General features: G+C 50.6%; 1 protein-coding gene across 3 annotated transcripts; it reads left to right on the forward strand.

Moving 5' to 3' along the window:
- Positions 1–278: 278 nt before the first annotated feature.
- On the forward strand, positions 279–27,295 carry spag17 (sperm associated antigen 17). Of its 3 annotated transcripts, none has more exons than XM_035410825.1 (49): positions 279–554; positions 1,132–1,272; positions 1,485–1,544; positions 2,398–2,529; positions 4,647–4,830; positions 5,274–5,480; positions 5,821–5,987; positions 6,416–6,583; positions 7,440–7,509; positions 7,608–7,723; positions 8,089–8,226; positions 8,508–8,621; positions 8,903–9,047; positions 9,812–10,015; positions 10,390–10,433; positions 10,788–10,910; positions 11,274–11,428; positions 11,725–11,897; positions 12,053–12,129; positions 12,339–12,575; positions 12,666–12,780; positions 13,309–13,425; positions 13,624–13,734; positions 14,157–14,374; positions 14,476–14,602; positions 15,003–15,163; positions 15,549–15,684; positions 16,415–16,674; positions 16,972–17,113; positions 17,282–17,436; positions 17,570–17,761; positions 18,058–18,227; positions 18,381–18,511; positions 18,784–18,917; positions 19,145–19,327; positions 19,583–19,696; positions 20,083–20,137; positions 20,281–20,377; positions 20,570–20,623; positions 21,079–21,184; positions 21,583–21,685; positions 22,028–22,147; positions 22,493–22,594; positions 22,951–23,117; positions 24,696–24,892; positions 25,416–25,476; positions 26,076–26,220; positions 26,539–26,685; positions 27,160–27,295. In XM_035410825.1, the coding sequence occupies exons 1-49, from the start codon at positions 453–455 to the stop codon at positions 27,174–27,176; spliced, it is 6,594 nt and encodes a 2,197-aa protein (XP_035266716.1). In that variant the 5' UTR covers positions 279–452; the 3' UTR covers positions 27,177–27,295. The 3 variants fall into 3 exon arrangements, 2 of the variants coding, with proteins under 2 accessions (XP_035266716.1, XP_035266717.1); XM_035410826.1 differs by having other exon boundaries at positions 12,059–12,129; XR_004764507.1 differs by lacking the exons at positions 21,079–21,184; positions 21,583–21,685; positions 22,028–22,147; ... (5 more) ...; positions 26,539–26,685; positions 27,160–27,295 and having other exon boundaries at positions 20,281–20,433; positions 20,490–20,609.
- The last annotated feature ends 85 nt before the right edge of the window (positions 27,296–27,380 follow it).

Raw genomic sequence — 27,380 nt, forward strand, 5'->3', positions numbered from 1 at the left:
TATATTGCTATAAAGAGACATTGGAGCTCTGAGGAACCTGAGAGAGAATATTTCAAGCGGAACAGTTTTTTTCCTCTTTGATTCGTTTTCGCTCTCTGCTGTCCCCTCTTGGCTTACTGCTCTCCGGCTGTTCTGGGACCACCGTGCCTCACCTCGCGCTTTCCGTCTCCACAGAAGTGCGCGTTCGCGTTTGCCAGGTCTTGCGCCTGTGTTTCTCTTTCTCGCCTGTGGTTGCTAACGGTTACCGACAAAGCGTCGAGACAGCACACGCGCGCGCACACACACACACACACACACACACAGAAGGCCAGCGAGGAGACTAGTTCCGGAATTCTCTGCTCTATTTGAGTACAGCATAAAACGCTACATAATTCCCAGTCGTTTGTACTCCTTAATCATGTCTGGCGTGCAGGTTGAATAATTTAGTCACAGTGTTCTAACACGAGTTCAGTATGCCACCAAAGAGAGTAAAAAGCGGAAGTGCGCCCGGAGCGGCCGCGGCCGGTGGAAATAAAACTTGGGAAAGTGGCCTCGCTGCAGCACAATTCGAAGAGGTAACAACGTAACCTGGTGAAAAAATTATTGTGAACAGACACTTGTATTTTTAACGTTTGTATGTGTTCAGTGTATTTGTTATTGCGTAACCCAAAGTTACAAATCAAAATAGTTACCAACTATTCACTACTTGCTTAGACACGACAAGGATATAGCTATAAACATAACACGCATGTATTTATAAAAACTGCGTGGATACACTATATGTGTGCAGTAGGTACTTTTTCAGTGAAGTCTCAGAAAAATTTTATTGAGGTAATACTGACACCTTGCGCCGTGTTGCTATAGTACACGAACTACTTTTTTTAATGTGTTGTCCGCGCTCGTTGATGACTGAAATATTTAGTTTGCAGATGATCGGTTTTATGTTGTTATTTTTAAATCGCAAAACCAGCCCTACAGATACAGGAGCTCTTTAAGCACATGGAATCAATGCATTTTCCTACATTTTATTCTTATTGTTAAAAATATTTTAATTGGCCTTCTTTAAAAAAAAAAAAAAAAAAAAAAAAGAGAAAGACTCCAAAAGTGTCTTATGTGCGGGTGAGGTACGGCACTCCTGTCATGTGTCTACAGGACTCTTGGAAGGCGGACATTTCTCTTGTGGTGGGCGTGAGGACGGAGGACGAGGAGAACATCAAAGCCCTCGTTCTGGCTGTGCAGCTGCCCGTGCGCAGGTCGTTCACCGTGATCACGTGGGATGCCACGCTTGAAAAGGTACTGCGCGCGATCTCAAAACAGACATGCTGTGGCAGTATTCCTAGGTCCTAATAATTTAGAACCTTCATTGGGCCCTACCGTTGTACATCATTTTGTTTTACTGCATATCAAAAATAATAATAGAAAAGCAAATGATGATTATGTAGTGATGCAGTTTAGAGAATAGCATATTTTTGTGAGCAGTAAATAACATATCTGCTCGTTCACAGATCCATGAGCTGGGAAACCCAAAAGCCAAGAAGCCCAAGGACGTCCCCGTGTTTTATGAAGTAACCTTCTCCCCCTTTCTCTCTCTCTGATGTTTCTAACGTTCACTATGAGGCTGTTTGTGGCAATAAAATAAACCCCAGTATCTCACAAAACACTTATTGCACTCTCTTGCTGACCTGAGCGATTCAGGAGGAGTAGAGGTCATGCAGCAGTAACTCTTGTGAAGCGTTTTGTGTACCGTTGCATATGGAGTTCAGTCAGTGACAGAACAGGGCATTTTGTAACATGGTGAGGTAAAGCACAGGTACTGTGTTGTTTTTAGATTCAAAACATACTCATATGCAGCAAAATACAAGTTGGATTGGAAGCCAAAAATGTCTGTGAAAAATATTTCATTCACACTTAATTTGTTTTGGGTCCTTATGAGCATTCTATGATTGGCTTTATAAATGACACAGAAAAGGGAAATATTACAAGGAAATTGTTTTCTGAGAGTTGGTGGGGGGAGGAAAGGGGGGTTGGGGAGGGGGATGCCAGGGGGGTCGGAGGGGGGGTGTGCATTCCAGGACGGGGGAAATTGGGGTGTGTGACGCAGAGCGGGGGAATTAAGGGGTCCCTAATGAGGGCTCACAGTCGAGGCAGGGCTTAGGGTCCCTGTGGGAGGAAGGCTCACCAGGTGTAAGAGTCCCAATAAAACGCATCGCCAACAAGTCGTAAAACCCGCCAACCCTGCCAGCCCGGGCCCGCCGCCTGCCTCATGCCCTCTTGGTCTTTATGGCGGGTTTCATGAAGGGAATGAGAACAAGGACACGAGGCCAACATGCCGACTGTGTCTGAATGTCCGGCTGTGTCTATTTTCGACTGTGTCTGGCTGTGTCTGACTGTGTCTGATTGTCCGACTGTGTCTCGAAGGTCCTGGAGTCTGCGAAGGCGGTCCTGGATGCGGGGGAGGAGCTTCCTGCTCATCTCCTGGGAAAAGTGGTGAAGTTCCAGCTCCTGGTTGCTAAGGCCAACGACCTGCAGAGGAGGATGACAGAGCAGAGGGTGAGAGCTCCTCACAGCGACTCCGTAAGGCTGGGGGTGCTTGTGATGACCTCCCGAGGGTTAGTGTATCCTGGCAACATCCTCCGGAGGGTTAGTGTATCCTGGCAACATCCTCCGGAGGGTTAGTGTATTCTGGCAGCATCCCGAGGGTTAGTGTATCCTGGCAGCATCCAGAGGGTTAGTGTATCCTGGCAGCATCCAGAGGGTTAGTGTATCCTGGCAGCATCCCGAGGGTTAGTGTATCCTGGCAGCATCCGGAGGGTTAGTGTATCCTGGCAACATCCTCCGGAGGGTTAGTGTATCCTGGCAACATCCAGAGGGTTAGTGTATCCTGGCAACATCCCGAGGGTTAGTGTATCCTGGCAACATCCTCCGGAGGGTTAGTGTATCCTGGCAACATCCAGAGGGTTAGTGTATCCTGGCAGCATCCGGAGGGTTAGTGTATCCTGGCAACATCCTCCGGAGGGTTAGTGTATCCTGGCAACATCCCGAGGGTTAGTGTATTCTGGCAACATCCTCTGGAAGGATAGTCTATCCTGGCAACGTCCTCCAGAGGGCTTAGTGTATCCTGGTAACATCCTCCGGAGGGTTAGTGTATCCTGGCAACATCCTCTGTCAGGTTAATGTATCCTGGCAACATCCTCCAGTGGGTTAATGTACCCTGGCAACATCCTCTGGAGAGTTAGTTTCCTTGCAAATAGCAATAACCTTCAGGGGTTGAAGAGTCTTAGCAATTAATTTGGGAGTAGAGTTACAACTGGGAGAAATTTATGGTAGATTTTCCATGTAAATTTCCACAGTCATTTTTTCTCAACAACTTTGGGAAATGTACTTGGATTTAATTCTGCACATGCAAGCAGTCTGTGTTTCAGTTTGGATCAGGTTCACCTTTAAAATTATTTGAAGTCAGTGATTTCTAGTTTTTAAACAATTCCATAATAGCTGGGTCTTTGAGCTTCATGTGTAGATTCAAATGTGTCCTTTGCTCTGGAGTCCCAGATGAGTATTTAGGCTCTGTGGAACAGCAAAAACATTCTGAGAAATTTGTAGTAGAATAATACTGTTTGTTCAACTGGGTAAAAGCACTTAAAGTTTATTATAGATACTAATGATACTAATTTGGCTTTGATAAAGAGATTACAGGTAACGTTACCTCATAATAACGATAAGGGAGTAAAGCAATGTAACAGCCTGAGGGACAGTAGGAGGGTGGAGCCTAATATGGGTCATTAATAATGCTGCTGTTTATCAGATCAGTGCATATTGCAGCCCTGCCAACAGCTGTGAGTGGGTTTGGGGGAATTGTGGGTAATGTAGTCCTTATCTGACTGGCAGTTATTCCTCCTGTCTACAGTGGGTTCTGCTGCCTTTGGGGGCCCTTCAGTCAGGCCCATACACAAGAGATCAAAATACAGGGACCGCGAACACAAACTGAGTGTGTGTGTATACGTGTGTGTGTGCACGTGTATGTGCGTGTGTGTGTGCGCACGCGTGTGTGATTCTAAACGAACTGCAAAGTGGAAAGCTGTCAACTTTTTTACAACCTTGTAAATATACAATTCCTTAGATTTTACCCTGTCAGTTTAAATAACAAACTGGGACCAGGGTTGGTTTAGGCGCTTCATTATTTTTCCAGAAGGCAGTGAGGGAACACGTGGAAAATCCTCAGATTAACGAGAGCATTAACGCTAACGCTAATTATTACCAGCGTAGCGTAGCTGCTGCTGACACTGTGAGTGCTGTCTCTGCCCCGGCTGTGCGTACACAGGGCTGGGAGTCCTGCTGGTGCACTTCCTGTGTGGAAGTTACACGTGCCGAACACTCTGCCCAGGTTCCTGTGCCTCTCTGGCCCAATCGAGATTAACACACTGATGAACAGAAAACAGTTCCTGTCCTTTTCCAAAGCAAAATTTAGACCACTGCGTAATAACTGGTGCTTACATACAAAATAAATCCCGACCAACACGTGACATAAAGACCAACATGCAACATGGTGCACTGTGATTGGTTGACACAATGTTATTTTGATTGGTCGGCGCGGTGCTCTGTGATTGGTCGAAGTAGTGCTCTGTGATTGGTTGTCACAGTGCCCTGTGATTGGCCCATTTCTTTCTCAGGCACCAGAGGAAAAGGGGAAGGGGAAGAGCAGGGCAGGCTCTCCCTCCAAGGAGAAGGGCGGAGCTGCCGCTAAGGCTGCTGGGAAAGGGGAGAAGGGGAAGAAGGTGTCGGAGCCGCCTGCCCCCGCCAAAGAGACCAAACTGAAACGCAGAGGGGAGGGGGAGGAGACCAGCAAGTGCATTGGTGTGTGTACGTCAGTACAGACTTTCTGTCTGTGTCTGTACTGCAGTCTCAGCCCTGTGTGTGTGTGTGTGTGTGTGTGTGTGTCTGTACTGCAGTCTCAGCCCTGTCTGTCCATGTGTCTGTACTGCAGTCTGAGCCATGTCTGTCGGTGTGTGTCTGTCCTGCAGTAGCTCTTACCCCCGTGTGTGTGTCTGTACTGCAGTCTCAACCCTGTCTGTGTCTGTGTGTCTGTGCTGCAGTCTGAGCCATGTCGGTCTGTGTGTGTCTGTACTGCAGTAGATCTTATCCGCGTGTGTGTGTCTGTACTGCAGTCTCAGCCCTGTGTGTGTCTGTTCTGCAGTAGCTCTTACCCCCGTGTGTGTGTCTGTACTGCAGTCTAAGCCCTGTGTGTGTGTGTCTGTACTGCAGTAGCTCTTACCCCCGTGTGTGTGTCTGTACTGCAGAAGACGAGCCGGTTGATGGGCCCCAGCTCTATGTGCTGATGGTGGGCTTCCTGCAGCCCCAGCTGGTGGCTGCTCTGGATCTGTTGGGCGTCCGCGTCTCCAACATCATCAGGGTGAGCTCAGCGAGCAGCATCGGCCGGGACAGGATCCAGCAGGAGCCCCTAAACGAGCCCGCAGCGGAGAGAACCCCCACTCCCCAGGACCAAGGTAACGTTAGCACTGCCCTCTGGTGGCTCTGGAGCTTAACTAACATAACATAACATAGTGATGAGAACAGGCCATTCAGCCCATTTTTCTTTGTTTAGTGAAGATTATTATGAGGTTTAGTGAAACTTTATTGCAGTGCACATAATGGAGTCTCACAGAGAGATACAGACTCTGGTCTTTTACAGAGAGAGAGCTGCTGATTCTGGTCACTCACAGAGAGAGAGGTGCTGTGTCTGGTCACTCACAGAGAGAGAGGTGCTGTGTCTGGTCTTTCACAGAGAGAGAGGTGCTGTGTCTGGCCTTTCACAGAGAGAGAGGTGTTGTGTCTGGTCTTTCACAGCTGCAGAGAGTGACTCAGTGAGGGTGCAGGCCCAGTTGGCCCGGTTCTGGAAGTACCTGGACCCGGTGCTGAGCAGCGGCCCGCCCCGGTCCAGTTTGTGGGACGTGTCCCGGCTAGAGCATGCCGTGTCAGAGGAGCGTCCCGACCCTGACAGCACCCAGGTCCTGGTGAGGAGTCCCCCTTTCAGTTTTACTGTGAGCGAGAGGAGTGAGCGAGACGGGACACTTAAAGAGCCACTGCTCTGCGTAACCAGGATTTCAATTAATGTTTTATGATTGGTAGATTGTGGAGTGAAAGATGTCTGATTGGTAGATTGTGGAGTGAAAGATGTCTGATTGGTAGTTTATGGAGTGAAAGCTGTCTGATTGGTAGTTTATGGAGTGAAAGATGTCTGATTTGTAGTTTATGGAGTGGGAGATGTCTGATTAGTTGTTTATGGAGTGGAAGATGTCTGATTGGTAGTTTATGGAGTGGGAGATGTCTGATTGGTAGTTTATGGAGTGGGAGATGTCTGATTGGTAGTTTAGTTTAAGCAGTGGGAGACGTCTGATTGGGCTGAGGGTTGATGCTCTTCCTCATGCTGCTCTTCCTCCAGTTGACCTTCGGGATGCGTGTGTTTGAGGGCGTGGCCTGCCTCATCTACGACTGTCTGGATTGGAGGAGACAGCACCTGCACTACCTCAGCTGCCTCAGGCTGCTCCAGGTGCCAACCGTAGCCGTTGCCAGGGGCAACGCACCAAGCCGCCAGGACAGCCCTGGCCAGGTGGGACCCTTCCTCCTTCCTCTCTTCCTCCCTTCTCTCCCTCCCTGTATCTCTTTCTCTTCTCCCCTCCTTTTCTCTTTCTATCTCTCCTTTCTTCTCCCCCCAATCCAGCTGTTTGTACTGGTAATGAGGGCCTCAGGCCTGTATGCTCGGGTGTTAATTCACTGGCATGGCTCCCAGAATGCAGTGCTGCCTCCGGGGCTTCATAACTGGGCTACAGCTGTGATACAGTGCCCTGGCCCCAGCCACAGTGACTGTGACCTGTAGCGTAAGCATTAGCGCTGTAGCGCTAACAGAGTGAGCGTGTTTCCCTCAGGCCAGTGCAAGCATTAGCGCTGTAGCGCTAACAGAGTGGGTGTGTTTCCCTCAGGCCAGTGTAAGCATTAGCGCTGTAGCGCTAACAGAGTGGGTGTGTTTCTCTCAGGCCAGTGTAAGCATTAGCGCTGTAGCGCTAACAGAGTGGGTGTGTTTCTCTCAGGCCAGTGTAAGCATTAGCGCTGTAGCGCTAACAGAGTGGGTGTGTTTCTCTCAGGCCAGTGTAAGCATTAGCGCTGTAGCGCTAACAGAGTGGGTGTGGTTCCCTCAGGCCAGTGTAAGCATTAGCGCTGTAGCGCTAACAGAGTGAGTGTGGTTCCCTCAGGCCAGTGTAAGCATTAGCGCTGTAGCGCTAACAGAGTGGGTGTGTTTCCCTCAGGCCAGTGTAAGCATTAGCGCTGTAGCGCTAACAGAGTGGGTGTGTTTCTCTCAGGCCAGTGTAAGCATTAGCGCTGTAGCGCTAACAGAGTGGGTGTGTTTCCCTCAGGCCAGTGTAAGCATTAGCGCTGTAGCGCTAACAGAGTGAGTGTGTTTCTCTCAGGCTAACGTGAGACCGGACCCTCAGACTCCAGCGTCCAAAAGGAAACCTGTCCCAGAAGAGTCCGCTGCAGGTAGTAATCCCAGATCAGCTCTGTGTGCCATAAACACTCCATCTCCCTAAAAAATCTGTGTTTTTGCCTCAACAAAATCTTGCTTCAACGTCTCTCAGTGGCACCGCCTGTGGTTACCTTGGAGTGTGACATGCGGTACTACAGGGACCTGCTGGATCTGTTCCCCCCCGAAACTGTGTCTGTACCCCTAATCCTGCACTGCCTGAGAGAGCAGGTACTGTCCTGCCCTGCACTACACACTACTCACTGCCCCCTGCACACTGACACACTGTATACTACACACTGCAGAGTGACACCCTGACCCCACTGCACACTGTATACTGGACACTACACACTAAACACTGACGTACTGCACACTGTATACTACACACTGTCCTATCACTGACCTCACTTCATACTGCACAGTGACACTCTGACATCACTGCACACTGCATACTGACACACTGCACGTTGTATATTGCACACTACACACTGTCCTCTGTACATTGCACACTGCACATTACTCACTGACATACTGCACACTACCCACTGCACCCTGGTCCCAGGTCTGAGGATGTTGCTGTTGCTCCTCCTTTCCAGGTGGTGGCGACGCAGGAGCAGATTCCGCCTCCATCCGCAGTGAGATCGAAGCCCCGTGCACATGGGCTGGACCCCAGCCTGGCTGATCACATGATCAGAGCCGCACTCAGCCTGGGCCTATCAGAGGAGGAAGAGGAGGTGATGCTACTACACAGATCCCAGTGCAGCCTGTTACCAAAACCCCCAGTGCGCTCATCTGACCAGAGCTCTGTCTTACTGATCTGGGTACAGCCGGATACCAAAACCCCCAGTGCGCTCATCCAACCAGAGCTCTGTCTTACTGATCCCAATACAGTCCGTCACACAGACTCACAGTTTGCTGCGTAGCTACATTCAGATTAGCGTAGTACTTTGTGTTTGATGCATATTTTATTGTGTTTGCTTTATTAGTGTCACTGTGTTTGTGTGGTGTCTGGCAGAAATTGCGGGCTGACTTTGGGGTGGAGGACTGTGGTCAGCAGAAGAAAGAGCTCCAGCACCCCCTGCTGTTCAACAGCCAGGACGAGAGGAGCATGAGGTTACAGCAGCTATCTGTGAGCAAAATACACCCTACACTTCCCCGCTTGCAGGTGCATTGTGGGAATGACTCTGTTGTAGGTGCATTGTGGGATTGACTGTGTGCTTGCAGGTGCATTGTGGGATTGACTGTGCTTGCAGGTGCATTGTGGGATTGACTGTGTGCTTGCAGGTGCATTGTGGGTGGGATTTAATGTATGCTTGCAGGTGCATTGTTGAATTGACTGTGCTTGCAGGTGCATTGTGGGATTGACTGTGTGCTTGCAGGTGCATTGTGGGATTGACTGTGTGCTTGCAGGTGCATTGTGGGCCGGACCCTGTGCAGGTGGAGGCGGAGATGTTGCGCGGCAGTCCGTTGTGGCGGTCGCTGCGTTGCACCCCGCCGCAGAGTGAGACCAGGCGCCTGGCCAGAGCGCAGGAGCTGCTGCACTTCTGCACCGACGGTGAGCGGGGACCGCCAATCACTACACCACACCCCCAATCACTACGCCACACCCCCAATCACTACGCCACACCCCCAATCACTACGCCACACCCCCAATCACTACGCCACACCCCCAATCACTACGCCACACCCCCAATCACTACGCCACACCCCCAATCACTACGCCACACCCCCAATCACTACGCCACATTCCCAATCACTACACCACACCCCCAATCACTACGCCACACCCCCAATCACTATGACACACCCCCAATCACTACGCCACACCCCCAATCACTACGCCACACCCCCAATCACTACGCCACACCCCCAATCACTACGCCACACCCCCAATCACTACGCCACACCCCCAATCACTACGCCACACCCCCAATCACTACGCCACACCCCCAATCACTATGACACACCCCCAATCACTACACCACACCGCCAATCACTATGACACACCCCCAATCACTACGCCACACCCCCAATCACTACGCCACACCCCCAATCACTACGCCACACCCCCAATCACTATGACACACCCCCAATCACTATGACACTCCCCCAATCACTATGACACACCCCCAATCACTACGCCACACCCCCAATCACTACACCACACCCCCAATCACTACACCACACCCCCAATCACTATGACACACCGCCAATCACTATGACACACCGCCAATCACTAAGCAACACTGCCAAATCTACTGCCAATCATCTTTGGGGTGCGTGTGACAGGGTTTTCTGGGTATGCGTGTGTCCCTGCAGAGTCGCTGAGCTGGGCCGAGGTGGAGTGGGCCTTCTGGCAGTTTGTGTTTGAGAGCATGCACCTGACCCAGGAGGAGGGGCGGGGCCTGGGAATGGGGGTGGGGCCAAAGCCTCCACCCATAATTCCCTGGAATGACCCCGCCTCCTTCATACGGCAGATCCGCACACGGGCTGCTCAGAGCACCGAGGAACATGCCAATAGAGGTGCGTCCACCAATCAGGCTTCACAGCATTTAGTGGGTGGAGCTATGCTGCTCTTATAAAGGTATTGAATGCATGCAGTGAATATGATCATTTGCTTAATGGGTACAATATAATTGTAAAGCTATCAATCGAAAATAATATAATGTGATATAATACAATGACTGTCTGACCTGAGCCAATCACCACATTTTTTCCCCTTTGGATAGCATAGTGGATTTGATTGGTTAAGATCAGTCACATAGCACTGTTGATCTACGCAGGTGAATAGGTGAATGAACCTTATTTGTCCCTATTCTGTGAGTCCCTCTTGTCTGAGTATGTGTGTTAGAGACACTGGATACTCTAACAAGGGCTGCTTGTATTTCTGTTTTTAGATTTGGAAAGTAGATATGACCCTGCAGGATCAGAATTAAACAAGGTAAATCTTCGCCTTTCTTACAAGCCCTTATCACACTGAGAACAATAACTATAACTCCATAATTGTAAACCATAACTGCATCCACAAAGTGCAATCATAATTACAAACCATGACTGTAACTATAAAGCGTAACAGTGATTAAGAATTGCTCAAGAAATGATTCTTGTGGTAGTTCTGATTTCATGTTGGAGTTTCCATAGTGCAGTAGTTGTGTGACCGGCTCCTCTTTGTTTGAATTGGAGCGTTTTGTGCATATTTGTAGTTATCTTTACTGACGCAGGTGACACACACGGACATGTGTGTTGTGTGCTGTCATATTTGTTGTGTGCGCTGATTCCAGTGTCTGTCCCACAGGAGGATGGAGGTCCAGTGAAGTGGTCCAGCAGGGTGGAGATGGCAGATATCCAGGGAACCCGGGTTCGATCCCTGAGAGACTGGCAGTTTGCAGAACACCACAATCCCAGTGTTTTCCCCCAGGTCATTACATTCTGACACTTCCTCGTTACCATGGATACTCTTCAGCACTGACAGTGTGGGAGGGGTGTTTATGAATGCTCATTAATACTGAAGGGACAGAATTGGGATTTATGAATGGTCATTAATACTGAAGGGGCAGATTTATGAATGGTCATTAGCAATGAATGTGTGGGATGGGCATTTAGGCATTGTGATGTCAGGAGGGGTGCGGGAAAGGTAGAGAGGACTGCCCCCCCTTGTCCTTTCCCCTAAAACTGGGAAGCTTTCAGGACGTGGGACAGTGGGCGCCCCTCCCTCAAACAGCACAGCTGTGGCTGATAGTTGCCTTCTTCAGGGTGCGTGATGCGTGTTTCCTGGGTCCAGGTCTTACAGAACGCCTGTGAGAATTACCGCTCGGTCGACATGCTCCACGGGGTCCAGGATAAAGCCGTGTTCCTGGTCTGCCACAATCCCATGAGCCCCGAGCGTCAGAGCAGGGAATTCTGGGATATGGCCCTCCACACCGATGTGGGCTTCAGGTACAGTTCCTAGATACCGATTCACCTTCCTGATGAATGGTGATGTAATACTCTCCATTATTAGCATGATCTTGTCTGATTGGTCAGCAAAAATTGGAGTGTTCTTCACTCATCCACTCATCATTCACTCATTCACTCACATTCGTTCAGTCACACAGTCATTCACTTGTTTACTCGCTCAGTTACTCGTGTCTCCACTAGATGGCGATCACACACTGCTGAGAGGTTTTGCCAGAGCAGTCACAGCCCCTGAGGAAGGTGCTTCCTCCAGCTTGTCTGTGTTTTTACCTGCTCAGGAAGTACCTGGCGCACGTAGCAGAGTCCATCTCAGAATGGACCAATCAGGAGGAGGCCAGGAGGCTCGCTCAGCAGGAAGAGAGAGAGGCGGAGCGCCTAAACGCCCCCACCCCCTCCGAACACTCCAGGGCCTCCAGGAAGAGGAGCAGGGGTTCCCCCAGAAGGACCACAGGTGAGAGAGTAGGGTCATTGCGTCCCATTCCAATGAGATACACCTCTACCTTAGAGCTGTGTACTAAGGGCATTAAATCTCTCTCTGTCTCTCTTTCTCTCTCCCTCTGTCCTTCTCTCTCTCTCTCTCTCTCCCTCCCGCCCTCTCTTTTCCAGCTGCAGCCTCGCCTGTAAAGTCTCCCTGCCCAGAGGAGCCAGCCCCGGAGCTGCACATCCGACAGGACTCTCTAAAGGTGAAGATACTCCACACTAAAGCACACTCAAACACTGCCTGTGCAAACGACTCAGGGAGTACAAACACACCTCACTCATCACCTCTGGCAACAACAGCATGCTGAGTTTTTATTTGATAAAAACACGTTTTCTGATAAAAACACTAATTGTGATGTTGTGTTTTTAATGTCAGTATTGTTGCTTCCATGGTTCTGCTGTGCTCTCCAAGGCCTGGAAAATGGAGCAGGATCGACAGAGAGAGGAAGAGCTCGCAAAGAAAGCCAAGAAAGAGAAGGAGAGGAAATCGGGATCTAAGGGAGGCGACCGCTCCCCGTCCTCCAGGGCGAGCAAGAAGACCCCCTCTGCCAACCGGAGGAAGAAGCAGGAAGCGCAGAAAACCCCTGAGCCTGCAGCGCCCCCTGAGGACGGGAGGACTGAACCACAGCTGCCCGTGGAGGAGCCCAGAGTAAGGCACTCTACACACAGCATTCACACAATGCAACGGCAACGTTAACATCCCCGCAGTGTGACAGCCCCCGCTCTGCTCCACCTGCAGGGCTTCACCGGTTACTCCATGGGGGGGGACCTGATCCAGGTGTGGGGCTCCGCCCAGTCTCTCTTCCCCTCCGATGGAGGATGCATTAGAGTGGAGAGCACACAGTTTATCCAGGGTAAACGCAAGCGCGCACACACACACACACACACACATACACGCATGCATACACACACACACACATACACACACACACGCATGCACACACACACACGCACTCACACACAGGCATGCACACACACATACACGCACACACACACTCCTCTATATCTCTCCTTCTCTCTCTCTCACATACTTTCTCAGGGTGAAAGTTAGCGTAAAAGTAAGTTAGTAGTAAAAGTAAAGTAAATGTCATGTAAAGCTACTCTGTGTTGTGCAGCTGCAGTGGTAACTGTGCTCAGTATACATGGGTCAGATATATTATGTGAAATTCAGCTTTAACTTCTGATTACTGACAATTTCGAAACAAACATCTGTTTGCATCAGTATGGGGAATGAAAGTATTCTTATGATTATGGTTAGTAACGTTTTTCACTTAAAATGATCTGGGATCTGCCAGAGTGACCCAGGTTTGGCATGTCAATCACCCTGATTAAGCCACACCCCTTTGCTCAGAATGTTACCTGTCCACACGCCGGGTTTTCAGGCTCTACGATGGTGAAGGTGTGCGTGACGAAGGACAGGCACGAGTTCTTCATCCACGTCACTGAGCCCAGGAGGGACGGCAGGGGGGAGGGCGATGACATCGTCGCTGTGGAAGGAGGTGTTTCTTCTCTCCCATTCGCTGTTTAACCGAGCTCTTCAGATTTACAGATTAAAAACAGCCACGTTTCTGTTTATTTTTTGTGTCTCTTTTGATGGATTCATGTTAGGATTAATTAACTGAAAGCAGATTGTTTTTCTCTGTGTTGTGATGCATGGTGGGGTTTTGTGTGTCTTTAGCTGTTGTGTCTTTTCTCAGGAGCGGAGCAGGATAAGAGGCCTGTGAGTAAATTTGGCTCCTTCTCAGCTCAGCTGGAAAACGGGATCCGCCTCTCCTACAGCTACCACGGCCCCTCAGGAGAGACTGCAGGTCACATCCCTGACTGCCTTCACATCCAAATATCACATCCCTGACTGCCTTCACATCCAAATATCACATCCCTAACTGCCTTCACATCCTAATATTACATATCTGACCTCGCATTCAAATATTACATCCAGATTACATCCAACATTACATCTCCACATCCAGATATCACATCCCTAACCACCCTCACATCCAGATATCACATCCCTAGTAATCTAAACATCCTAACCTCACAAAATGAACATCTCATCTCTCAAATCACGTAACATCACACACCTTAAATCTACTAAGTCCTAGTCACAGTCTTCACATCCTTAATTTAGTAATGAGGGTTGTTTAATGATATGCGCATGTTGGCCAGCTGTAGTGTCCTGTGTGTCTGTGTGTGGTGATAATCTGACATGAAGCTGGCGTTTCTGCTGCAGAGGAGAAGGACCCCACTCTGGCCTCTGTGCTGGACATCCGCCCACCCCCCACCCCCTCCCCCGTCCCCTCCAGCGCCACCTCCCGCTCCCCCTCTGGGAAACGCCTCAAATCCCCCTCCAAAGGGACCCGCACCAAGGGGAGCACCCCACCCCTTGTCCCGACAGAGAGAGAAGCCCCAAGAGAGAGAGAGACGCAGGGGACCCCACAGTACACTCAGGTAAAGCACAGGTGCCTCTTGATTGGTTGATACAGTATGGTGAGAGTGGCTATGGTCTCTCACTTCACCTAAACTGCTTGTGTGTTTTTTGGGGGGTGGAGGGGGGTAAAGAGAAGCCTGCGCTGCCGGAGAGTTCTGGAACATTCCCAGAGCAGCCCCCCCTCCGGTGCCTGAACACCTGCACCCCCCATGGCCTGCTGGTGCAGTTCCTCAGCGCGCGAGCGGAAGGTGAGTCAGCCAATAGAGCTGCATCTCACTGCTACTCTGAGCCCCTCTCAGCCAATAGAGCCCCGGATTACTGCATCTCACTGCTGCTCTGAGCCCCTCTCAGCCAATAGAGCTCCAGATTACTGCATCTCACTGCTACTCTGAGCCCCTCTCAGCCAATAGAGCTCCAGATTACTGCATCTCACTGCTGCTCTGAGCTTTATTCAGCCCAACTGTGTTGTATCAGATTGAGTTGTTACAGCATTGCTGATTGAGTGTAGCGTTCTGAGAGCGTTGTGTGAGTGTTGTCTGAGCGTTGTTTGAGCATTGTCTGAGCGTGGTGTGAGTGTTGTGGGAGGGTTGTGTGAGGGTTATGTGAGGGTTATGTAAGCATTGTGTGAGGGCTGGCTCCTGGTTGCAGGTGTGGAGGGGGGGCCCCAGGGGGTGATGGTGAGGCAGAGTTTCCCCGCTCTCAGGCAGAGCCGGGGCCTGGGGGGGGATCTCACTCTGTCCCTGGAGCACTCCAGACTCATCACCAGCCAGGGCACCGTCATCAAATACCTGAGGGACAGCTCCACTCAGGTAATATACACCGCTCACATCCACTGTCCCATTCACATCTGCCCTACTGTCCCATTCACATCCACTGTCCCATTCACATCCAGTGTCCCATTCACAGCTGCTTTACCAATCACAGCTAACCGTACCTTGTAACACATTCTCTGCAGTATCTCCCCCCCTCACGGGGGCGTGTCCGATGGAGTGGCCAGGGTGGCTCTGGCTACCTCTGAAATTTGATTGGCCACCCCAGGTGCCCTGTTTTTCCACCTAAAATAGAACATTATCATTGGCTAATATAACTGTTGGTGATATTGTGGCCCCCCCCTACTGAGTCTGTGACCCCCCCCCCGCCCACCCCATGAAGAAAGTCCTGGTAACCCCCCCTGTTCCCCCTCCCCCCCCACAGGTACTCTTTGCAGATGGCACAGTCAGTAGCAGCCCTGACACTGGACCTGTTGGTAAGCCACCCCCTGACCCCCCAGCCCAGGAAGAGGAGGTGAAGGGTCAGAGGTCAGAGATCAGAGAGCTGGTGGAGAAGAAGGGTGAGATGCAGAGCGGGGTGAAGGAGAACTCCTGGGGCTCCGGCTCCTCTGGCTGGTGAAGGAGGGGAGTGTCTGCATACAGGGGGCGGGGTCTGCACACAGGGGGCGGGGTCTGCATACAGGAGGCGGGGTCTGCATACAGGGGGCAGGGTCTGCATACAGGGGGTGGGGTCTGCATACAAGGGGTGGGGTCTGCACACAGGGGGCGGGGTCTGCACACAGGGGGCGGGGTCTGCATACAGGGGGTGGGGTCTGCATACAGGGGGCAGGGTCTGCACACAGGGGCGGGGCAGAGCCTGTCTCTTCCTGGTTCCCCTCGCGCTCTCATTGGCTCATTGGAATTTTCACCACTGCTCCTGCAGTGCTCACACTACGACATTCTGTCCCAATAATGTCAAACATGCGTGAAAATATCAGGGCGTCTGGGACTGCTCAAAATCGTGACTGGAAGAGTCTCAGAACGGCTCGTACTTCACGTGTAGTGTGAGCGTAGCGTAGCAGGGAGCATAGCATAGCATAGCAGGGGCTGCAGTAGTTCAGCTCTGAGTCAGTCCTGCCCTGAGGGGGGTGTGTTTGTAGAGCGGGAGGTTCTTTTAATCGTAACACTGCATCTGTGTCCTGACATAGGCCATTGTTTTATTGTGGCATTCCTGTTAGCATGTGGTTGCAGGCATGCAATGTGAATATTAATATGAATATGAAGTGGACACTCAGGTTGTTCCTCCCTCAGGGAAGTTGAGCTCCAAGCCCAGCATGGCTGCCACGGCAACAGTGAAGCTGGAGGGGGTGGAACTCAGCGACTCAGACCGCACGGCTAACCAGGGCGGGGCCAAACAGGATGGGCCCGAGCAGGGTGGAGCTACTCGGTCATGTGATCGCACCTGGGTCACCACCGCGCCCTCTGGACTCCGTGTGGCAACCACAGGAAACAGAGCCGTCCAAACCCAGCCCCTCATGGCCTGCAAAGCCACGGATCTCATGACTGGAACAGTGAGTACTGCCACCTAGAGGCCGGAGGAGTGCATAACGCCTTATTAATAAGGGTGTGTCACTACAGGAATGCAGGCTTTCGTCTGAATGGAGGCTTAAGAGTATTCATTAACCACTGGAGGATTTTGATTCTAATGATATTCATAATGACAATAATATACTTAGAGACAGTGCAACTGTCTGCTGTTCCATTCACATACACTGCTCTCTACCTGAGAATCTAAATACCTGTTTCTCACCTGTGATGGGTGGTGATATAACACATCTCAGCAGTACCTGTGTGTCTCACCTGCACAGGTACTGATCACCAGGGAGGACAGGGTGCTCCTGGTGCTGGAGGAGGGTGGGAGTCTCACTGTGGAGCACGCTGATGGCACCAGAATCACCACCTTTTACCGGGAGACGGAGGTCCCCCTGTCCGCAGATCACCTGGAGACAGGTAAGATCACACAGGTACATCACACTGATCACCTGGAGACAGGTAAGATCACACAGGTACATCACACTGATCACCTGGAGACAGGTAAGATCACACGGGTACATCACATTGATCACCTGGAGACAAGCAGAAAGGATTTCACTGTTGACAGTGTCTCTCTGGCAACAGGAGAGGAAGTTGTCACCGTGACCAGGAAACAGAAGTTGGTGAAGGTGGAGTGCGAGGGGTTTGTTACCGTGATGATGAGCTGTGAGGAGGGAGCCTGTTCGGCTGAGTTTGGAGAAGAAACGGTCATCACTGCTCATCCCAATGGATCCTATCAGGTGAGCAGCAGTGTGGAGCAGTGGCTGGAACAGCAGTAAGAGCAGCAGTGTGGAGCAGCGGTCAGAGCAGCAGTAAGAGCAGCAGTGTGGAGCAGTGGTGTGGTCAGTAAGCAGGTGTGCACCTGTCCTGCAGGTGTTTCCCTCAGCGGGGGGGCTGCTCTGTATCGATGAGGACGGCACGGCTACATACACCTCCCACCCAGGCCACAGCTCAGCACAGACCCCTGCTGGCCAAAAAGCAGAACTGCAGCCTGGCTGCTACACCATGAGGCACACCGCCACGGTCGTCTGTGAGGCCCTGGACCCTGAAGGGAACCTGTTCCAGGTGTGCACATCTACCTGTGTGAGACTCCTACACACACCCACTTGACTAATGCTCATAAAGAGAAGAGGAATGAAATATCTCCACGCACCGCAAAGCCTGCTGTCAGTCTCAGCACCGTGAAACTGGAAGGAGGCTGATTGGGGGAGGGGGGAGGGGGGAATATAAGGTAATGAGAAAACCGGTCATTTAAAGTGTTTGCAGCAATTAGCAGCAATGGCAAAGGAGGCAGGTAAATTATGAAGAAACTGCTTAGTGAATGAATGAATGAATGAATGAATGAGTGTGTTTGTGTGCAGGTGATGGTGGATGGGGAAACCTCGGCTGTTGTCTCTAGCCGTGAAGATTTCTTGGAGGAAGAGAGGCAGGAGGAAGAGGGTGAGGAAGATGAGGAGGAGGAAGAAGGCGACTCAGAAAGTGCAAAACTGCTGAAGTTCCCGTGTGTCAGATATAAAGAGCACTCACCCAGGTAAGTGTTCTGTGGTTGGTGTATTATTTGACTTGGTCAGTGTAAATTTGAGGTGCTTGGTTGGTGTAAATTGGGAGTGTTAGAGGGCTTGGTGTACATTGGGAGTGTTAGAGGGCTTGGTGTAAATTGGGAGTGTTATTGTTGTGTTTGCAGGTTCTTTGTCGTCCATGAGGACGGCTCAGGCGTAGAGCTGCTGCACTACAGTGATGTGGAGGACTTCCTGTGCAGTGCGAACTCTGACCCCACTGTCGCCGTGCTCAAGGAACCAATCCCAGAGCTCCAAGGTGTGTAAGCGAGCTAAGCTGCACAGCCCCTCCCACATTGAAACACAGGCTCTGAAGCCCCTCCCACACTCTCACAGGCTCTGAAGCTCCTCCCACATTCTAGCTCAGGCTCTGAAGCCCCTCCCACACTCTCACAGGCTCTGAAGCCCCTCCCATATTCTAACACAGTTTCTGAAGCCTCACATGTAGGGACTAGGCTGTGATCATACTTACACAGGGTTTACTTGTGGCTTACTCAGAGGCAGCTGACGGTGTGTGTGTGTGTTCCTCAGGAGTATGGGGTATCACCGTACTGCGCCCCTGTGCTAAAGACGTCTGGTCCCGCTGGCTGACCCCTAAACCGAGTGATGACATCATTCCCACCAACCTCAGGTCCAGGAGATGGGACACGTTCCCCGCCAGAGAGGTGAGCACAAACAGAGCCAAAACGCTCCGGTTATGCCCCGCCTCTGTCCGGTTATGCCCTGCCTCTGTTCGACACGAGGGGGGGCGGGGGGGGGGGAAGCGTTCCTGCTGAGATAGTTAATCAGTCTGAGAAGTCAGTCGCGCTCTGTCCTGGCTCTGAGCCTTAGTGTTAGCGCGCTAAGAGCCACGGGGGGCGGGCGATCTCCAGCTCTTCTTCTGTGGTTTCAGAGGAGAACCCCGGGGCCCCCGTTCGGCTCCACCCTGGGGAGGGGCCTCTACCTGAAGGACCGGCCCGCACCCCGCCCACCTGCGCCCCTGCTCACCTGCCCCGAGGTGCTGGAGGTTCGACAGCTCATCCAGTACCAGCCAATCAGCAGCCGGCTACGCAGCAGGCTGCAGAGGCGACTACAGGTCTGTAAAAACTGCCATTACAGTCTGTGGTCATGTGACCTTATGGCCTCTGCACACGCCCAGTCTGTCAACAGGTCATGTGAGCCACTTCAGATCTGTCCTCTCAATTCTGCGTAGCTACATTACAACACCCTGACTGTGTTTATTACACACATTATTACTATTTTTATTATATTACACACATACACAGTAAAACAGCCCTGTGTTATCACACAGTAATACAGCTGTTTTATCACACGGCTGATGCACTCGCAGAAGTACCTGGAGCACCTGCTGGAGAGGGAGCTCCTGTGGGAGGAGGCGCAGCTGAAGGAGCCGCGTACAGAGGAAGAGAAAGTCCACGCCACCGACCTGCTGCAGCTGGTCCTGGTGAGAGAGCTTGTAGAATCAGCCTCAGGGTAGCTGTGGGTGGTGTGTAATCAGGCTCAGAGTAGCTGTGGGTGGTGTGTAATCAGGCTCAGAGTAGCTGTGGGTGGTGTGTAATCAGGCTCAGAGTAGGTGTGGGTGGTGTAGAATCAGGCTCAGAGTAGCTGTGGGTGGTGTGGAATTAGGCTCAGAGTAGCTGTGGGTGGTGTGTAATCAGGCTCAGAGTAGGTGTGGGTGATGTGTAATCAGGCTCAGGGTAGGTGTGGTGGTGTATAATCAGGCTCAGAGTAGCTGTGGGTGGTGTATAATCAGGCTCAGAGTAGGTGTGGGTGGTGTGGAATCAGGCTCAGAGAGTGAGGGGTGTGGAATCAGAGCTTCTCTTTGTTCAGTCTTTTCCAGACTCTGAGAGCCCAGCTGACACCATGCAGAGGAGACTGAGCACAGGTGAGCTGTGATGCTTTGCTCTTTAACACAGTTAAAGCTCCCTGTGCTGTGTGGGTGTTAGGGTGTGTTTTGTTTATCTGTGGATATTTGTTTTTAATATAACTGTGTAATATAACCGTGTGTGTGTGTCTGTGTGTGTTCAGTGGATGTGGCCTCCCTGTACACACACAGCATATCCTCAGTGCTGCAGGAAGACACTGTCACTCATTTAAAGGGACCTGAGGTGGAGCTCAGAGACAGGTGAGTTTGAGGCTGAGCTCACAGACAGGTGAGTTTGAGGTGCAGCTCACAGACAGGTGAGTTTGAGGCAGAGCTCACAGACAGGTGAGTTTGAGGCAGAGCTCACAGACAGGTGAGTTTGAGGCTCTCTTACCTGTGAGTTATACAGCGTGTTCACAGCAGCACACAGAACTGCATCTCTCTCTCCCACAGCTGCAGTGGAGAGCAAGAGGAGTCCCTCTGGGCCAGCAGGATAGAGCAGTACAGGTAACTTCACCTGCAGCCATTATTCCCATAACATTACACTACAGTACAGGTAACTTCACCTGCAGCCATTATTCCCATAACATTACAGTACAGTACAGGTAACTTCACCTGCAGCCGTCATTCCCATAACATTACAGGACAGATAACTTCAGTCTTCACACCTGTCATCAGCCTAACATTACAGTACAGGTGAAGGCAGCCTCTACACCTTTACCATTACAGTGCAGGTAACTGCTGCCTGTCCGTACAGTAACACACAGCACTGGGACACAGGTGTGTGTGTGTGGGACACAGGTGTGTGTGTGTGTGGGACACAGGTGTGTGTGTGTGGGACACAGGTGTGTGTGTGTGTGGGACACAGGTGTGTGTGTGTGTGTGGGACACAGGTGTGTGTGTGTGTGTGGGACACAGGTGTGCAGTCAAGGGTGTCGCTGCTGATTTCCGTCCCGTTACAGGCGGGAGCTGCGGGAGGTGGAGGAGTGCCGGTGGGCCCTGAGGAACCGGGTCATCCCCCCGTACTTCAGCTCCGACATCTACAGGGCCTTTGCCCCCGCAGAGCAGGCAGGTACCGTCGCTACGGAAACCGCAGGAAGGGCCACGCCCCGGGAGCATCACCTGCCACAGCACTGAGAAAACACTGCAGTCACAGTTACAACTGGAGAACAGTCACAGATAGAGAACAGCCAGAACTACAGAACAGTCACAACTAGAGAACAGTCACAAATGCAGTAACAGTTACAACTAGAGAACAGCCACAACTGGAGCACTTGTTATATGTGACTTAATAGATGTGCTGAACTTCTTGTGTTTGTGGGTATCCCTGAGATTGGGTATCTGTTATTATGTCCATATTTTTCTTTTAATTGTATTGACAGATTGATTGATAGACATGTTTATTCTGATTGGCTGCAGCTGTTTGAGTGACAGGCGGATCTGACCTCCCTCTCTCGCACTGTAAGGTCCCTGACATGAAATCCTTGTCAATGGAGCTTCCGCCGTTTCCCAGGCAACGAGAGAACACTGAAATTCAGGAATTCCACAGAGATGCTCCAGACCCAGCCAGTAACTACCCCCAGATATTACACACACATGTGCTACTCCACTATCATTCACTGTGATGATTCAAGACTCACCGTTGGGTTTCCTGTTAGTTTTATAGCAGTTAATGGAACGTAACACACATACAAGCAATATTCTGTACTTGAGTTTCATATTTTTCTGTGATTAATCATTGATCGTCTTTGTAGAACCTCTGTAGTCATCCATGTCACTCCAGAGAGAGTCAAAATAGTCCTAATGTGCCAAAAAAGGAGATTTTGAAAATGTGAAACTTTATCCAAACGTGAGCATGGTCAAGCAGCAGCCGGATGAGCCCCGACTCTGTTTGGGGTCTGTGTCCCGTAGGCCGGAGGCCCTCGAACCCCACCCCCTCTCACGCTGCCGGAGGCGAGGCCCCCTCTCAGGAGAGACCCACTAACCCCACCCCCCAGGCTGCGGCCCCACCCCGCCCCCCCTCCGCCTCAGGTAAGACACAAGGTGTTCTGCACCTGTATCTGAAGTCCAGTACAGCCCGGAGCAAACGTGTCTCCTTGCTAATGGCTGTGAAATGCACAGAGCTGGCCTGACACCATCCCTCCCATCTGGGGTCCGCACACTGCTTAAGACAAGGTCTTAATCACATATATGCTGTTTCATTCTGCTAATCCAGGTTCAGTGGTCAATATCATGCCACTCACACACACAGACACACACACACACACACATACCCACTCTCACACACTCGCTCACACACACACACACTCTCACACACTCGCTCACACATAAGTCTTCTTGCTGCTCTGTGAGGGAATATCTCTGGCCGCCTCTTAGGGAACAGTCACACACTGCGCCCCCAAACAGAACAGGACCAGACCCCAGTGGCTCCGGGACCCCGGGACCCCATTCCTGACCACAGTCCCCAGGAGCGCATGTGTGAGTGTGTGTGTGTGTGTGTGTGTGTAGTGATGGTGTCTCTCTGTCCTCCCCTAGAGTTACATGGCCTGTTCCGCAGTTCAGTGATGGTGTGCCCCCTGTGCTCCTCTGTACCCCCCTGTGCCCCCTGTGCTTCCCTGTGCCCCCCTGTGCCCCTCTGTGCCCCTCTGTACCCCCCTGTGCCCGTCTGTGCCCCTCTGTGCCCCTCTGTGCCCTGTATCCCCCTATGCCCCTCTGTGCCCCTCTGTGCCCTGTATCCCCCTATGCCCCTCTGTGCCCATCTGTGCCCCCCTGTGCCCCTCTGTGCCCTGTATCCCCCTATGCCCCTCTGTACCCATCTGTGCCCTGTGCCCCAGGTGTGCCAGTGTGTGGACCCTCCAGCCAGACAGAGGGGCATTCAGGACGCACTGCAGCCGGGCACAGGACATGGGCGCTGGATGTGGCAGGAAACCCGCGCAAGGAGAGGGTCAGACTTCCCTCTGCCATCCTGAGCACCAAGCCCAGCAGCCGACCCAATCAGAGGGTACGGCTCGCTGCTGAAGCCACACCCACACACAAAGCTCAACACGCTTAACTTACTGCTCAACACGCTTACCCTACCGCTCAACACGCTTACCCTACCGCTCAACACGCTTACCCTACCGCTCAACACGCTTACCCTACAGCTCAACACGCTTACCCTACAGCTCAACACGCTTACCCTACAGCTCAACACGCTTACCCTACAGCTCAACACGCATACCCTACAGCTCAACATGCTTACCCTACAGCTCAACACGCTTACCCTACAGCTCAACATGCTTACCCTACCACTCAACACGCTTACCCTACAGCTCAACACGCTTACCCTACAGCTCAACACGCTTACCCTACAGCTCAACACGCATACCCTACAGCTCAACATGCTTACCCTACAGCTCAACACGCTTACCCTACAGCTCAACATGCTTACCCTACCGCTCAACACGCTTACCCTACAGCTCAACACGCTTACCCTACCGCTCAACACGCTTACCCTACAGCTCAACACGCTTACCCTACCACTCAACACACTTACCCTACAGCTCAACACGCTTACCCTACCGCTCAACACGCTTATCCTACAGCTCAACACGCTTACCCTACAGCTCAACACGCTTACCCTACAGCTCAACATGCTTACCCTACAGCTCAACACGCTTACCCTACAGCTCAACACGCTTACCCTACCGCTCAACACGCTTACCCTACAGCTCAACACGCTTACCCTACAGCTCAACACGCTTATCCTACAGCTCAACACGCTTACCCTACAGCTCAACACGCTTACCCTACAGCTCAACGCGCTTACCCTACAGCTCAACATGCTTACTCTACCGCTCAACACGCTTACCCTACCGCTCAACACGCTTACCCTACAGCTCAACGCACTTACTCTACCACTCAACACACTTACCCTACAGCTCAACACGCTTACCCTACAGCAATAGTGTTATAGTTTGTAGTCATAAAACATGGAAGTGAGTTTGCATTTTTGATCCATGGGTTCCAATGCTTTTTCCCCATAGGGATTTGGTTTTCTGTGGTCTGTGATTAATGTAAGCCTAAGAGGGTTTCATGTTTTCTATGAGATAAATTACACCCATTAATATCCCAACCGTGAATTTATGTGCTTTAAAGAAATACGTTGTTAACAAGTTGCTATATTGAAACTACAACAATGGTCGCATTCTGGCAAACACCACTCTAGTTTTCATACTAGCCCGACAGCACACGACAACCTTAGTAGTTTCAATAGCAACTTGTTAGCAACTTACTTCTTTAAAGCACATAACGGCTTATGCTAACCACAGACATTATTTTCTGCAGAAAACGAAATCCCTATTGGGAAAAGCATTAGAAATCTGCAGAGGGAACCCAATGGCGGAAGAAATGTTCGGGTTGGCATCCAAAAAGTCATCACTGTAACGATCTAGTGTCTGTGTAAATGAACACAATGAGCAGGGTTTAATACACTTTCATATTACTGTAATGATAATATTTCTGAGGGTGAGATGTCTCCTCTCTGTGCTGTAATGATAATATTTCTGTGGGTGAGATATCTCCTCTCTGTGGTGTGCAGTTCCTTTCTGTAGAAGAGCCAGTCCGGAGGAAGGTGCGGACTGTGTCTGTGTTGGGGTCTCAGCTGAATGGGCATGTACCGACCCCCCCTCGGGGTTTCCAGCTGCTGCCAGCTGAGGTGGATTTTGGGGTGCTGAGGGAGGGGTACACCTACTCCGTCACGGTGATGATGAAGAACGTGGGGGTGGACTCCTGCAGGTGAGAGGCTATAAGCTGCTGGAGCAGAGACTCTTTGTGTGTTCAGTGCCTTAGTGGGTTCAGTACACGTAAGTATGTTCAGTTTGTGATCGGTTTGCTCAGTGCATATTGAGTCTGTTGAGTGTGTTGAGTGCATTAGTGTGTGGAGTGTGTTGAGTGCATTAGTGTGTTGAGTGTGTTCAGTTTGTTGAGTGCGTTAGTGTGTTGGGTGTGTTAGTGTGTTCAGTGCATTAGTGTGTTCAGTGCGTTAGTGTGTTGAGTGTGTTAGTGTGTTCAGTTTGTTGAGTGCGTTATTGTGTTCAGTGTGTTCAGTGCATTAGTGTGTTGAGTGTGTTCAGTTTGTTGAGTGTGTTAGTGTGTTCAGTTTGTTGAGTGCGTTATTGTGTTGTGTGTTCAGTGCATTAGTGTGTTGAGTGTGTTAGTGTGTTCAGTTTGTTGAGTGCGTTATTGTGTTCAGTGTGTTCAGTGCATTAGTGTGTTGAGCCTGTTCTCTGGGTTCCGTTTCTCCATCCCTGTTCTGTAGGTTCAGCGTAAAGCAGCCGCCTCCTGCCACTGGACTGAAGGTCATATACACCCCGGGGCCTGTGAGTACTCCTACCTCTCCTACTCTCTGAGTAATAATACTCCAGTGAGTACTCCTACCTCTCCTACTCTCTGAGCAATAATACTCCAGTGAGTACTCCTACCTCTCCTACTCTCTGAGCAATAATACTCCTGTGAGTACTCCTACCTCTCCTACTCTCTGAGTAATAATACTCCAGTGAGTACTCCTACCTCTCCTACTCTCTGAGCAATAATACTCCAGTGAGTGCTCCTACCTCTCCTACTCTCTGAGCAATAATACTCCAGTGAGTACTCCTACCTCTCCTACTCTCTGAGTAATAATACTCCAGTGAGTACTCCTACCTCTCCTACTCTCTGAGTAATAATACTCCAGTGAGTACTCCTACCTCTCCTACTCTCTGAGTAGTAATACTCCAGTGAGTACTCCTACCTCTCCTACTCTCTGAGTAATAATACTCCAGTGAATACTCCTACCTCTCCTACTCTCTGAGTAATTACATTACATTACATTACATTTATTTGGAGTAATAATACTTGTGTGAATACTCCTACCTCTCTGAGTTGTCCAAAGCACATACGATGTCTGGAGCACACTTTTGTTGTTCATCTGTGGCTGCAGGTGGCTGCAGGGATGAAGACTGACCTGCAGGTGGAGCTGTTTGCCATGGCCACTGGGCTGCAGGACCCTGAGGAAGAGGGAGCAGTCTCATATTACATCCAGATCCACACAGAGACCGAAATTCTTTACTTGCCTGCGTCTGCAAATATCCTCTCCTGCTAAGAGCCACTAGGGGGGGCAGTGCTTTTCATTAGGGGGGTGTGTTTTGTGTTTGTCAATAGGGGGCAGTAGTGAGCAGTAATATTGGGGCATGTTTTTCAGTAGGGGACAGTAGTGAGCAGCAGTATTGTGGTGTGTTTGTCAGTAGGGGGCAGTAGTGAGCAGCAGTATTGGGGTGTGTTTGTCAGTAGGGGGCAGTAGTGAGCAGTAGTATTAGGTTGTATTTTGGCAGCAGTAGCGGCAGGTGGAAAGGTTTTTTATGTTGTTTGCCAGGATGCGATTGATCCTTAACCCTAAACCTTACCTGTCCTTCCGGGAGACCTGTATGACAGCAGGGCCCGAGTGGGCGGGGCCAAGGTTCAGGTGGGCGGGGCAAAGGTGCGGCTGGTCTCCACCACACCCTCAGTGCAGCGAGGGGTTGTGCGACCTCACAGACGGCCCAGTCCTCCAGGTCAGTCCCGCCTGCCGAGTATTCTGATTGGCTGCTGCCAGTCCTGCCTGCTGTGCATTCTGATTGGGTGCTGCCAGTCCTGCCTGCTGTGCATTCTGATTGGGTGCTGCCAGTCCTGCCTGCTGTGCATTCTGATTGGGTGCTGCCAGTGCTATGCTGTTAACAGTCATTTTGAGAACAGCACGTTCAGTGTAGCTGTGTGGTATATTGTTTGGTTATTTATAGGAAAACAGATTGATCCAGAGTGATGTTGCTGCTTCAGCTGGCATTAGATATGTGTACACCAGAATACTTGATGAAACAAGCTAAATTCTTGTTAAATTCTTCTCATAAATTCTTGAAATACTAAATATTTTTAAACGTTTTAAAAAATTAAAGTACTGTCTGGAGATGGACATCCAAAGTGGACAAAAATAAAAATAGACAAAAATAATTTATAGATGTAATATATTGTTGTTTTGTTCTGACTTTCAGATGAAGAACTCCCCTGATACACACACACACACACACACTCTTTTGCTCCAGAAGATTATCTAAACCAAGATGACACTTTAAACAGTGTAAAATACTGTAACTGCGTTGTGAAAATAAAGCAGTGTATAATAAAAAATGTGTGACCACTGTCATTACTTTCTTTACTCATTGGGTTGTATCGCGTTGTCATCTGATATTGTTACAGAGTCTTGGTGGCTATT

This window comes from Anguilla anguilla, chromosome 3 (genome assembly GCF_013347855.1).
Source record: "Anguilla anguilla isolate fAngAng1 chromosome 3, fAngAng1.pri, whole genome shotgun sequence".
Lineage (NCBI taxonomy): Eukaryota > Metazoa > Chordata > Actinopteri > Anguilliformes > Anguillidae > Anguilla > Anguilla anguilla.